The sequence below is a fragment of the Symphodus melops genome (genome assembly GCF_947650265.1).
Source record: "Symphodus melops genome assembly, chromosome: 8".
Classification (NCBI taxonomy): Eukaryota; Metazoa; Chordata; class Actinopteri; order Labriformes; family Labridae; genus Symphodus; species Symphodus melops.
In genome coordinates this window covers 26,545,311-26,559,096 of record NC_136698.1, presented here as the reverse complement: position 1 = coordinate 26,559,096, position 13,786 = coordinate 26,545,311, and the positions used below count along the sequence as shown (strand labels likewise).

At 41.3% G+C, this 13,786-nt stretch overlaps 3 protein-coding genes across 9 annotated transcripts in view; 1 reads left to right on the top strand and 2 right to left on the bottom strand.

Moving 5' to 3' along the window:
• palld (palladin, cytoskeletal associated protein) overlaps nucleotides 1–2,153 on the top strand; it is a 64,592-nt gene extending 62,439 nt beyond the window's left edge. For all 5 annotated transcript variants that reach the window (XM_079350748.1, XM_079350751.1, XM_079350749.1 and 2 more), the window contains 2 exons: nucleotides 18–151; nucleotides 518–2,153. In XM_079350748.1, coding sequence (XP_079206874.1) covers nucleotides 18–151; nucleotides 518–675 — 292 coding nt within the window. In that variant the 3' untranslated portion in view covers nucleotides 676–2,153. The remainder of the gene's footprint in view (nucleotides 1–17; nucleotides 152–517) is intronic.
• A 632-nt stretch (nucleotides 2,154–2,785) lies between these two features.
• cbr4 (carbonyl reductase 4) lies at nucleotides 2,786–6,822 on the bottom strand. Of its 2 annotated transcripts, XM_079350722.1 has the most exons (6): nucleotides 6,667–6,822; nucleotides 5,427–5,584; nucleotides 5,227–5,347; nucleotides 5,010–5,146; nucleotides 3,956–4,090; nucleotides 2,786–3,851 (listed from the first exon to the last, which is right to left on the bottom strand). In XM_079350722.1, the coding sequence occupies exons 2-6, from the start codon at nucleotides 5,569–5,571 to the stop codon at nucleotides 3,667–3,669; spliced, it is 723 nt and encodes a 240-aa protein (XP_079206848.1). In that variant the 5' UTR covers nucleotides 5,572–5,584; nucleotides 6,667–6,822; the 3' UTR covers nucleotides 2,786–3,666. The 2 variants fall into 2 exon arrangements, with proteins under 2 accessions (XP_079206848.1, XP_079206849.1); XM_079350723.1 differs by lacking the exon at nucleotides 5,427–5,584 and having other exon boundaries at nucleotides 5,227–5,374.
• Nucleotides 6,823–9,950: 3,128 nt separating this feature from the next.
• The window catches only part of sh3rf1 (SH3 domain containing ring finger 1), a 39,060-nt gene continuing 35,224 nt past the window's right edge, over nucleotides 9,951–13,786 (bottom strand). For both annotated transcript variants that reach the window (XM_079350791.1, XM_079350792.1), the window contains exon 12: nucleotides 9,951–13,692. In XM_079350791.1, coding sequence (XP_079206917.1) covers nucleotides 13,524–13,692 — 169 coding nt within the window. In that variant the 3' untranslated portion in view covers nucleotides 9,951–13,523. The remainder of the gene's footprint in view (nucleotides 13,693–13,786) is intronic.

Genomic DNA, 13,786 nt, shown 5'->3' with positions numbered 1-13,786 from the left:
ATTTTTTTTTCTCCCAGCATGCACCAGGACAACTGTGGCTACCTGTGTATGATCATCCAGCCGGCCATGAAAGAAGATGCCGGCTGGTACACGGTGTCAGCCAAGAATGACGCAGGCATCGTGTCCAGCACTGCGCGCCTCGATGTCCACAGTAAGTTCTGACCCGTTCATCGTTCCTCTGCATGAAGACGGTTTTTAACTTTAACGCCTGCACAATCTCTTTACATGTTCGAGCACATTTTGTCAGGATTTCTTATTTTACTCCCCGTACGCTTTGTGCTCTCAGAGACTATGACCTTCTTTCAAGAGGACTGCGGTGATGTTTAACGCTAAAGAGAGGAAATAATCCCTATTTCATTATATTGTATTTAACAAATCTGAGTTTATGAGTGTAGGCGCCTTTATTTTGAAAATCTTGTTTTTTAAAAGTCCTGTTTTCTCTTTCTGTTGTCTGGTCTGGTTTAATTTTTATGACACTGCGTGCTCAGTTTATTCACTCTCTCTGCTCCGTCCTCAGCTCAGTGGCAGCAGCCCAACCTTCCAAAGCCCAGGAAGGTGCGTCCCTCCACCAGCCGCTACGCTGCCCTGACGGAGAGAGGCCTGGATGTGAAGGCCGCCTTCTTCCCAGACTCCAGCCCGCTGCCCGGCGGCCTGGTGGAAAGTGACGACCTGTAGAGACCACAAGAGGGCGCGGGTTGGGATGCTCACCCGCAAAAAAAAACAAAAAAACCAACAACAACAAAAAAAAACCCGCCTGAAAAGCTGCCCATCGCCTCCAGCACTCCTGAGACAAACAAGAAGGTCAAACTAAAGGACTCAGAACTGAAGGGTGGCCAAAGTGAGCTGGTGCAGCCGACACAACCAATCAGCGAGCTTCATTTTATCAAACTGGACCTGACGAGGGAAGACTGCTCGAAAACACAAACTCTCATGAAGACTCTGTTTCCTGAAAGGGGGTCGTCTCTTTTAAAGTGCCTTTCACGTCTGTAAAGATTTCAAGAAAACAGGTTTAGCAATAAAACGTATTATTACTATGCATGTTTAAGTGGTGCCATTTGAAATACACAGATTAAACCTGTATCTACATGTAGAAACTTGTAGGAGATTGAATGACTTAAAGCACGGTGGCTTTGACGAAGGAGTCACGTGATATCTACAGTGTGTGACTGTAGTTTTCATAGGTTAGCTGACAGAGAGTGGAAAAGGCCGGGCCTTCAGTTTTGTGGGAGAGAAGAAGAAGAAGTGCTTAAAAGGAAATTCAGTTTTTCAACTTGGGTCTTATTGCATATTTTGATTTCTAAGTGGCAGATACATGTGTACTGCTCTTTTATGTTTTTCAGTCAGACCCAAATTATGCAATAAGAGAGGCCCAGTTTGAGAAACATTGAATTTCCCTCGAAGGAAAGTCTGATCAAACTGACACAGGGAAGTGAAAGTGACAGAGATAAAGCAGGTTTGTGTGATGGATTCACTTAAAGGAGGCGAGTAAACTTTAACATGTGAGGGATGTGAGCGTCGATGACAGTTTCAATAACCTTGTTGGTGATGTTGGGTCATTTTTTGCATTTTTTTTTTTTTCCTTTTCTGTGACGGTTTATGTTCAAAGTGTGACCAGGAGAGAGAGAGAGAGAGAGAGAGAGAGAGAGAGAGGGTGCTGTGAAAGGTTTCAGTGTTTGCAGTCACACGGACGTCACCGAGTGTCCATTTTATTTTTGTATGACAGAAAAGACTCGACCATCGTCACGACATAAACGATATAACAGCAACCATTTGTCGCCTGATAAAACAAAACGATCGTCTCTGTATTAAGCTTTATGAATATATCCACAGCCTTAATCAGCTTTAGGTTCAATGCAAACACAGTTTTTTCTTTGCATGTTATTTTTGGACACTTGTACAGTGCCAAACAGGATGTATAAAACACAACTTGACTCTTTCTTTTAAGCCAGTGAAAAGTTTCCAAACAAGGTATATTTATATCCAATATTTTCATCACCTTTGTAACACGATACAAAACGGACATTTTCTCTCTGTCTCGCATCAGCCGACAGTTTTCTGTGTTTGCACATTTCTACGCCAATCAATGCCTGTATATGGATTGTTCTCCTGATATTATTTTAGGTTATGAAAGTTAATAAAACTCTTGAGAGAAAGCGTGACGTGTTTTTACAGACTGGCAGGCTCTTCCTAAAACAATAAGAAGACGCCAAAAATCACTCTATCAGTCACAGTGGAAATAACACTCTCTGCCCCCCCCCTCCCTCCCCCCTCCTCCTCCTTTATAAGGAAAATGAATCATATAGGATGTGATATAGGACAGCACATGAAGTTGCTCTTTTTTCTGGATGGTGACAGCATGTTTCAATGAAAGGAACAAATGTCTTATCTCATCGCTGGGCATTACCTCGTCCGTCCACACTGCAGGTCCAGATCTGTAACCAGACACCCAAAACATTCCCAAGCTAAAAATACCCCCCCCCCCCACTACTCACTAATTTCCTCCAGCTGCAGTCGAGCACGCCAGCCCCACGACAGGCCCCTCCAGAGGTGGGCCGGGGGGGGGGGGACGTGTCAGTGAGGGAGGGGGGGGTCTCCCAGGGGAGTTTTTGGGGGGGAGGTGCAAAACATACCCGGGCGCTTTACAGTCATGGAAAAAGACCAACTGATCAAATTTAGGGTCTCAGGACACAGAGGTCCAGATGGGGCCAGACACTCTGGAGTCAGTAGTGTTAGTCATGACCCGCTGTCACACACACACACACACACACACACACACACACACACACACACACACACACACACACACACACACACACACATATATACACACACATCAGGCCTCAACTAATGTGGTGGGACAGAGTGACTCAGCAGAACTACAGGGAACATCAGGACAGATGTGGACAACCAGAAACTATGTAAAGAGTTTGTTTACTCTTTGTGTTTACAGGAAGAGCTCTGACGAGAACACAGCTGACACACACACACACACACACACACACACACACTTCCGCAGCTCAGCAGATATTACTCTGAATCAGCCATGACGCCTTTCTCAAAGGTGAATTTATACCTTTTAAAACTCGGTGTTTGTACACGAGTCTAAACAAGAGGTTCAATAGAAATCCTCCTGAATCAAAGAAAACGTTCACAATAACATGTCGTGTCTGCCACAGAGAGGCTCAGACGGTTATTCTACTGGATTTATCATCAGAAAAGAAAACACAGAAAAATAATCCTTCAAAAATACGCTTATTTATTTAAATTGTAAAGACATATTTCTTTCTTTCAAACCGCCAAACATCGGTGTTACTGTGTAAATGTGGTGCTTTAGAATGACTTTGCTTTTTGTCAATAACAGAATCAACTCTTGAGTTTTACTGGTCGACATTCGTGTTTTGTCGTTGGAGTCTGGCGTATTTTAAAGACGTTACTCTTTGACAAAAAGTTTGACCCGTTTGGTTCTGGTTCAGGTCGGGGGCCATCGTGGATGCTGAGTCTTTAAGACCCCAAAAAAAGGTCTTAAGAACATCCACTGAGTGTAAGTGCCTTCGTCTGATTGGTCAGAATATTCACCCTAAACAATAACAGAGACAAATGTTCCAGTGAAGCTTTACCCGCCTCAGTTTTCAGTGCTGAGATAAGTCCAGAGTAAAGCCTCAGTCCCTACATGGCCAGCTGCAGTCCTCCGTCCACCACCAGCACCTGTCCTGTAACGTATGAAGACTCCAAAAGGAAGAGGACGGCCTGAGCCACCTCCTCCGGCTCGCCAAATCTCCCCAGAGGGATGGAGCGTACGCCGTCCTCCTCCTCCTCCTTCAGGCCAGACGTCATGTCAGTGCGGATGAAACCTGGAAGCGAGAGAGCGCCGGGACATGAGGGGGACGATGAGTAAAAACTGAGAAAATACATTTTTGAAGGTGGAAGGTGGAAAAAGAAGATTTATGTTCTGGACCTGGAGCCAGCAGGTTCACTCTGACGTCACGTGAAGCCACTTCCTTCGCCAGAGAGCGAGTGAAGCCCTCCAAACCGGCTTTACTGGCGCTGTACACACACTGCCCAGCGTTCCCATTCAGGCCCACAACAGAGCCTACACACACACACACACACACACACACACACACACACTGCCATTTAGACCACTCAGCAAATACAACACTGCAGTTTGAAACCATTATTATCAAAAGGTGATCAAAGCCTGAATTTTACAGTCATAGCACTGAAGTTTATCCTTCTCAAGTCGGGAACTGTTTTATTTAATGACCCCAGAATAATAAATAAGATAAATGAAAACACATGGATATCATGTATAAGTAATAAAAACATCATATTATCCCTTTCTTTATTTTTTCACACCCTGGTTTGATTTTCTTACAACTGAAGTCAGAGGAACTTGAGGTTTTTTTTTTGGTTTTTTTAAGAAGATGTTTGAACTTTGGGGTTTCTAAAGGAGATTGATGACAAGAAGGGAAACAGTATTTATGATTTATACAAACAGTACTTCATCATCACTGGACGTAACTTTGACTTGGAGTTTATGACATGATGAGATTAGAGACGAATGACTCGACTATCACTTCGACAAGATTGCTGCATTCGTCCCAGAAAAAAAAAAAAAAAAATGAGTCCGAGATATTTCTTGTGAAATACATAACATCTAACCACCTTTTAAAAGATGTCGGCGCTCCTGACTTAAGACTCGACTTTGACTTGAGCTTTTCCAGATATTACCAGCTTAGTTCTGAGACATGGTTGGGTTCTATCGAGCAGAAATCGTGCTACTCTGGGAAATCATAAAGACTTTGAGCAAAAAGGATGTTGAACCAATCATTTTAAAAATGCAGAGTAAGTGTATTAATAATGTAAAAAATGAAACATCTGAGTGTGAAATGTTTAGCACTTACTCTTTAAAACTTCAACGACTCCAAAAGAAGGAAACAATGATGCACACTGCCATCTAGTGACCAAAACTAAAAACAGCCCACTGATAACGAAGCAGCTATCAGTACCTATATTAACGACAGCAGCTCCCTGCGTGTGCAGCATGCTGCGCAGCGCCGCCCTGCAGGTCAACATGGAGCCCAGCAGGTTTGTGTGCAGCAGGGCCAGCATGTCCTCCGGCCTGGTCCTCAGTAACAGAGCATCCCTGATCAAGCACAGACAAACAGGCACAGTCACATATTAAAGTTCAGTCGCGTTTGATCACATTTAGGACACGTACTGTACCTGTTGATGCCAGCCGCGTTCACCAGATAAGAGATGTTTCCGCACGTCTTCCGGATGGTCTCGAAGGTTTTCTGCACCTCTTGCTCTTTGGACACGTCACAGCTGAGAGCCACATGGTCGGCTGGAGAGATTGACATTGTTAGCCCAGCTGATGTTTGGAGAGAGGGAGAGAGAGAGAGGAGAGCACAATAATCTTTTACCTCCATGTAAAGATGCCAACGCAGCCCTGGCAGCATCTTCATTCCTGGAAACGACAGCCACCCTGCAGCCTCTCTCTGCCAAGAGGCGGGACACGGCCCTCCCGATGCCCCTGGAGCCCCCACACACCACCGCCAGCCGGGACATGCTGGACACCTCACTGCAGGAGAGGACAGCAGACACACTGGTACAGGAGGAGTGGGAGCAACTTTTCTAACATCCTCTGGTTCCAGTTTCTTGACTTTAAGGATTTCCTGCCTTTCTTGGTCAATTATGATTCTAAATAAAAGTCTTTGAACTGGTTTTAAAAAATGTCATTTTATTTAAATGTTTTGACATCTTGTACATCAATTACAAAAATAATGATAAAAGACTGTAGTGTATTTGTTTTTTTTAACCAAAGTATGAGAGTTCAAAAAAAAGAAAAACTTGTAAAATACAGAAATAAAGAAAACTTCTTGTGTTTGGTATCTATGGAAGTTGATATTTATAAAATGTTCGTAAGTCTATGCCACTGTTCATACAGTCTATGGTTCATACCGGATGAGTTTTCCAAAGAAGTAGAAACTAACAGGCCTAGGTTATAAAATATTTTGTTTAAATCTATAATCAAGATTTTGGCAAAACAAAACTATTATTTTCTTTATTCTTATACTGTTATGATAGTGTGATATTTTTTACTATCATATTGTGTGAATAAAAAAGCCTCGTGATCAATCAGTAATCAGAGGATAATAACTTGTGAGGAAAAAATAAAACGTTTTTTTCTGGATCTGTGAAAAAGCATCATAATGAATACTGAAGGTAGGAGCTGAAAACAGGGGCTACTTGAAACATACTGTCTATCATAAGGAATCTTATGTTATTAAAAACACGCTGAAACACGTGATGGACTGATGAGAGTCATCTAAAGCTCCTTAAACAGAGCTGTGTTTATTAAAGGGTCAGCTCGGGAAATATTCGCAGTCTTTCAATGGTTTCCCTCCTATATTCTTAGTTAAAACTCTCCTCACCTGCGGAACACCTGAGGATGCTGCTACACTCAGCTCCTTCAAAACGTTATTATTCACTCAGGCAGTTTTTAACAGTTTGATGATGTACAATCTTTCTTTTGCTCTGTTTTCTTAGTTCCTGTCACATTCTTTCCTTCAGCTTTGTTTTAATGTATTTCTATGTTGATGTCTGTAAAGCTCTGTGTCTGTATAAATAAACCTGCCTTTATGAAGAATAACTGTAACTTACCTTCTTCTCAGCTCTGAACTTCCTCACACACAAACCTTGTTCTTCTGTACTGAGAGAAATGTGAATGTTAGAGGAGCTTCAGCAGAGGAGTCCCTGCTCATGGACGCCGCCATGTTTCTTTTATTTCTTGTTGTTGCGCTGCCTGTCACCAGCCACTAGAGGGCGCCATGGGCACACATAAAAGTCTGCTGATGTTTATATACTGTACATCTGGGTTTATTATGTTACTGATCTTTACGTATTCACATGTTGCCAAACTCTTTTTATTTTAAATCTTTTATACGGAAGAGATTGATGTTGTAAAGGACAAAAATCTAAACGCCTTCATATCTTTATGATAATCTACTAATATACTAAATGTTGACGTCACAGGTACCAAACCAAACTTTAGTTCCTCTCGTACGAGTTAAAGTAGGCTTTTTTTCTATGACAAATTAAAAATAGTTTATAACATAAAACGTGAAAAGTTTTCACAAAAGCTGCATCTCTACAAACTATAAGATAAAAATAAAAAAGTAAGAATATTCTCTTTAAAAATTGCTTTCAATAAATTGAAAGAACAGCAACAGAGAGCGGTGAAGAGGCAAAGTTCATGTAAATATGGACAGTTAAAAAAAACAGTAAATAACTGTGATTTTATAACACTTTAAACAAATGATGTGCAAAATCTTCTGTAATTAAAACAGCATACAAAGCAGCATGTTGACTATTAAATGATGTGCCTGGCTATCACTATGTTGTATGTCTTCAGTGATGTTATTCTACTCCATCAATAATCCTTTAGTGCCTTTATAATCCAGAACTGCTGCGATAAGAATGCCAATATTTCTCAGGAATAATTAGTTCTTGTGTTGAGAAGATGAATTATTTATACTGACATGTGGTGACTGGAGTGTCCTATCTTGCACACTGTAACTCACTGATTGTTAATTGCAGTTATTTATCCTCTTCACGCGATACTGTTCCCCGTGGAAACGTATTTCACCTGCAGCAGAGCTGTCACTGGTGCACAAGGCGGTGAGTGATGTTGATGTGAGTGGGTGGCCTCGGCCTGCACCTGGACGGTCCATCACCGTCCAGGACATTCTGCAGGATTCATGGCAACCTGTGACACTGAGCCTGACAGCGTGAATCACATTCAGCAGAGAAACACAACCAAAACACAAACAGGATCATTTGCACAAGTTACTCAATATCACCGTGGTGATGATTCATCTTTGTCTTGGTGTGTCAGAGGAAGAAATGGAGCTTGATTTGTATTCATATCACTTCCATGATCACTGAGACCTCATTACCATCTTTCACACCTTAGTGATCTGATGATACTTGCCAACACAACTGTGTCTTTCGCTGTCTCACTCCCTCCACGCGCACACACAGGTATGCACACAACACTGAACACGGCAGTGCAAGTTCACCTTGTGACCTCGTGCATGCACGCACACACTCAGACACGCCATATTAATCTCTTTATCGTTTCAGCGTCAAGAGATAACTCAAATATTTATCACCTACTTTGTGCTCTTATTCACCGCTCAGTGCCGAGCACCCGCATGTCAAAACTTCAATTATTTGAAAACTATAATCCTCAAGAAATATTTGACTCGTCTTTGAGGTTATTTATAAATAAATACATTTCCTATTCCTACACACTACAACTGTATGGAGTCACTGAATGCCACTACAAGAATCAATCAAAAACAAGGCGATCCATAAAAGAATAATTTACGTTTTTTTACTTTAAAAAAAATGTAAATATAAAACTAAATGTTAATTGTGCAATAAATCAAATGATGAATATATTTTAACTTCTTTACCTCCCAATAATGATCAGTCTTCTTTATTGTGTATGATGTGTTTTATAACAATTTCATCTACCTATTCCTTTATTTTCTTTATGTTATACACTCCCCATTAAGTCCTCTTTTCTGGACCAATTTTTATTTGCAAGTCAGTATGATTGAATTGATAAATAATAGAATATATAATAATATATAATAGCTGCCACTGTAACTGTAAGTTGAGACTAAACTCATGCAAAGGAACACAAACACCTGACACCTGTTATCTCGTACAGTAATGAGTTCTGACCTTTCGTCAAGTGACTTGAACTGGCGGCACACCCAGAGCTTAAAGATTATCAAGACCTGCAGCAACTTGATTTTTACCTTAACTGGACTTTTTTTTAATTTTTTTAAATGGACCCACATTCATGTTTTTGAAGTTTTTAAATGTGCATAAATGTGCGTAACATGTGAGTTGGATTAAATCAAGGAAAACACAAACAACAACAAAAGGCTGTAACAGTGATTTGTACCATCCTCTCTCCAAGTGTCAAACACAGCAGTCAGTTACACAGCAGTCAGTTACACAGCGCTTCCCCTCCATCAACAACAAGACGAAGAAATGTTGAAACCCCTCTCAAGCCTCGAAGGACTCGCTAAAGATCAGATGATTAAGTCACATTACATTAGGTGTCGTGATAGTCACTCTGTGATTTCATTTTTTCCCCCTTTGGAGACATTTTTAAAGACATTTTGACCCTTTGCATCCACTCCCACTGACTTCTATCAACACATGCATTTTATTGTGTTAAATTACTAACATGCATGTTTTTATAATATCTGATAAGAATCACTTCCAGCAAGATTTGAGGCCAAAGAACATAAAGAAAAGTGATGCATATGCACACGTTATTAATTAATTTTGTGCTATTCTCGTGCAGTTTGGTTCTAATGTTGAAATAACTTATTTCCATGGTAACCCATCCTCCGCAGGAAACCGTGCGCAGCACAATGACCTCTGTGGGTGCTTGTCAGTTCCTGTCAGTGTTTCCCAGCTGAACACGCTGGGAAGGCTCACCTCTCGTTACAACCCTCTGCTCGGCTGCAAGTCACAGGGGAAGCTCCTCTACAGCCAGAACCATTTATCAGCATGTGCACCGTGACTAACCCCAAATACATTTAATGAGGAACAACTGTCTTTTATTGTTAATTTATCCCGTGTGTGTGTGTGTGTGTGTGTGTGTGTGTGTGTGTGTGTGTGTGTGTGTGTGCTCACTTATAGTCCAACTCGGTACCTTTGCGTTTTAGGCCATGCGAGCTTTGAGAGGAGAGAAAAGGGGGCGAGGGAAGGACACGATGACTCAGCCCTGTCATCAGAGGTCTACGTCTTGGATAGAACTCCTGGTGAGACAGTTCTGCCCCGGCGACAAATGACCAACATGACACACAGAACAGAACATTTCATTACCGTCATGAAACAATGACTCAGCCTGGGGGGAATTATGGAAACCATTAGCTTTTATTATTATAGCGATTTTAACAAAATGTGCTATTCCCTCAAATACTTCAGAATGTTTTTCACATAAGAGACTTGTGCCAAATAAGTTGATTTCAGTTTCACCATTTTCAGACGTACAACAGACTAACTACAGACACACACACACACACACACACACAAACAACAACAAAATCAAGTAAGTCACCTTGGCATGAGGAAAATCTGTTCAGATGAATCAGGCAAACTTTAGTTGCCATCCGTCCCAATAAGAGAAAATATCATCACTGGTTAAAAGGGAGCTCCAGTGTTTTTTTTGTGTTTCTAAATGACTCGCGGGTTCAAACAGATCTGAAATGACCCGAGCTGATAGCTTCACCCCCCCAGCTGTGAAACAGGCTGTAAGAATGAGTCTCGACCTTTCTGGGTGGAAATCTGACCTTTAAAAATACGACCATGACTAAACTTGTTTTAGCCACAGACATTATCCTTAATCATGTGTATATACGTTTCTGAGAACATCGTCACAACATCTAAATACACATTTTCATTAAAGATGTTTTTTTTTAAAATCAGAATTAATTGCCACGTCTCTCCTCAAAGCCACCAGACCTGTAAATCTACCTTTCATAACTCGGGAGTCGCAGGTCGACCCCGAGCAGACAGCTTGTTGTGCTTTTTTTTTGAGGGTTGTACAATTATTTTGTTGTGTTTTGTTGGAAACATTGAGAATCTGAAAAGCAGCTCCCGGGCTCTGCAGGGTCACGTCACTGTGTTTGTCAGTGAAGTCTGATTTATAAAGGCGCCTGTGAGAAACACAAACACACAAGATTTTTTTCCTGCATACATTACGGCCTGTTTCATGACTGCGATCTGCTCGAGCATTTGTTTGTCGTTAAGAAGCCAGATTGTTGAAACGAGGATCCGGGTCTGTGAACACTGGAACTCCCTTTAAAAAATAAAAAAATGCTTCATGTTTTTAAGATCTGTGCAGCCTATGCATGAACAATATGTACGATTACAAACGTTATAGTAGTGCAGAAATGTGTAACATCTGAGTTGGAGTTAAGTTTGATGATTAAAGGCTTACCAGTGAAGGGAAAAGACACAGAGAGGAAAAAGTGGAGGTTTGGTGTGGTGATTGCCAAGACAACAATGAAACAGAGCAGATTCATTCTATACAAGAACCAAATCAGGAAAACAAAACAAAAAAAGGGCGTAACAGTGATTTGTACCATCCTCTCCCACACTCTCTCCAAATGTCAAACACACTACAATAGATTCCAGCAGTCAGTTACACAGTGGTCCCCCTCTCCATCAACAACAATAAACTAAAACATATGTTGAAACTACGGGTTCAATTCAGTCAGTAAGTTCATTCTCGAGCCACATTTGGAGGGTTTGCCTCGACTTTAAAGGCTTTAAATCCCCCTTCAAAACCTCAAAGGACTCGCTATAGATCAGATGATTAAGTCACATTACACGAAGTGTCGTGAAGGGTCACGCCATCATTTCACGTCTCTTTTTTCCTTTGGAGAATTTCATTCATTTATTTGATGCGTCTTTGACATCACACAAGGAAAGTTTCAATTATAACTTTAGATAATTGATTTTTTTTTATTTTTTTTTATTCTCTACAGTATTAATTCTATCACTGCCTATTCTTTATGTTTAACAAGCACCAAAACTACAACCAAACCCCCTCCAATCACAAACACATCTCACAGTAATTCAAGTCAATACAACAATTAAGATTGAGAAAAAAAAAAAAGAAATGTCAATGAAATGTACACCCAAAACAAGAAACAAACTGAGGGGGCTTGAAGTGATTGACTTCAATAACAACATCTCTTCCTGTGGAGTGAAACGACGTTCCTTTAGGCAAACATTCTGTGCTTTAGCTAGCTGTGTTTTTATTGCCACACGTCACATTAGGAATGAGTTTTAGAGTACAAAATACAAAAAAAAAAAAACAGATTTAGTTTTTTTTCTGAGAGCAATAGCCGTCCGCTTCTGTGGAATTTGTAAATAAACATAAATACACACCGACAGGGAATCTGTTGTGCACTGTTGCTGAAATGTTTTGTCACTCTTGTGATGCAGAGCTACGTCTGGGTTCAGCGAGAGAAGCTCCTCGGGTCAGCAAATACAAAGAAGGTACAAAGTAAGCAATATCCTGACGGTGAAGTCTTATCTTGGGAGTGCGTTTCCCGCATAATAAAAAGGCGTAATCAAACAAGTCCTGCAACACATCCATCCTCGCTTTATCTCCCGCAGAAGGCTTCGATACTCGCATGCAAATATTTGATCGCTGCAGGTAACAGTTTTTTTGGCACTTTTAGCCTCAGACACACACAGCAGGAGAAACAACAACAAAAAGGCTGGATAACCCTCAGGAGGCCAGGAGAGATATTTTTGCTTCGTGTGCAATTTTTTCACGTGATGTGAAGCGAGAGAGCTTCAATTGTGCAAGACTGTAGATCAATGTTATGCTGTCAGATCTGAAGAAGTACCTGCTGTATCTGATAGATCTAATATAGGGCTGGGCAATACAACCATCTCTCCGGGGGATGTTCAAGATTTGATCAAGTTTGGGAAATTTACTCGATGTGGTAGATTTTTTTTTTTTTGCAATATTTATCGACAGCTCAGCTCTCAGCCTCCTTTCTTAAATCAGAACCGTCATCGTTGAACGGCTTCATAAGGGCTTTTTTTTATTTTATGTGACACTGAAATGAATGATGAATAAAACATGAAGGAAACCTTATCTACAACCAGGCTAAGCTGATGCTAGCTGCAGCTCAGCTAGCAGCCCCTCCTGCTAACGCTCCAATGAAGAACGTTTGAGTAACTCCTGCTTTTACTCCATGTGTTAACTTGTTTGTATAATCATAACTAGATCATACAGTGTTGAGATGTGTGTGATAACTTAAGTGCATGTATATAAACCATCTTCCAACGTCCTACTGATAAACCTTCTGCTTTTTTTCTTTTTTTCTCTTTCTAATAAGGATACTCCAGAAACTGGCAGCGTTACCAAATAATCGGACTAATTATTATAAAAAAAATTTTATTAATGCAAAATGCCCAGCCCTATTCTACTCTGATGCTAACGTGTTTTTTTTTATCAGCAGTCAGAGGGAGAAAGGTACAAAGTGGCATAAGGCATGTGCCAGCTTAACCCCTTAATGAGCTGCACCGCCTACAAAGAGGCCAGTCTATGCAATAAGTTAAAAAGCGTAATATATCTATATATCGACAGCTCATACTGGTTGTTTGAGGACTTATCATCTTTGTGTCCTTATGTACAATAAAGTGAGGGACAGAACAAGGCACACATTTAACAGCTGAATTGTTACAAAGATATAAATAACCAACAAAAAAGGAAAAACTTCATAAGTAGTGTGCCTTCCTCTAACTCGGTCCTTCTGTGCTTTCTACGTTCTGTTCTTCTCTGCAAACGTCGGCTCTGTCCCGGCAGCCTCACGCGTGCTGACGGGTTTGGTTTGTGCCATGACAAACGTGTGTGGAGAGGTTAGCAGCAGTCAGTGAGGTCACGGCTCGCCCGTGTGTGAGTGTCAGATGATGTCTACGAAGCTGCCGGGGAACAGTCCGGTCCTGCCGTTCCTCTGCAGCGTGCCTTTGAACCAGCCGTCCTCCCTCTTCCTGTGAACAAACACAATGTCGCCCTCCTTCAGTTCCAGCTCGGCCTCGCTCTGGGGAGGATACGATACCACCACCCTGTACCTGGGGAGGACAGCCAAAGGCACAGTCACGTACTGACACACACACACACTGTGACAACGCTCATTAAAAGGTAAAGTAGATTTTAGCTGCGCTA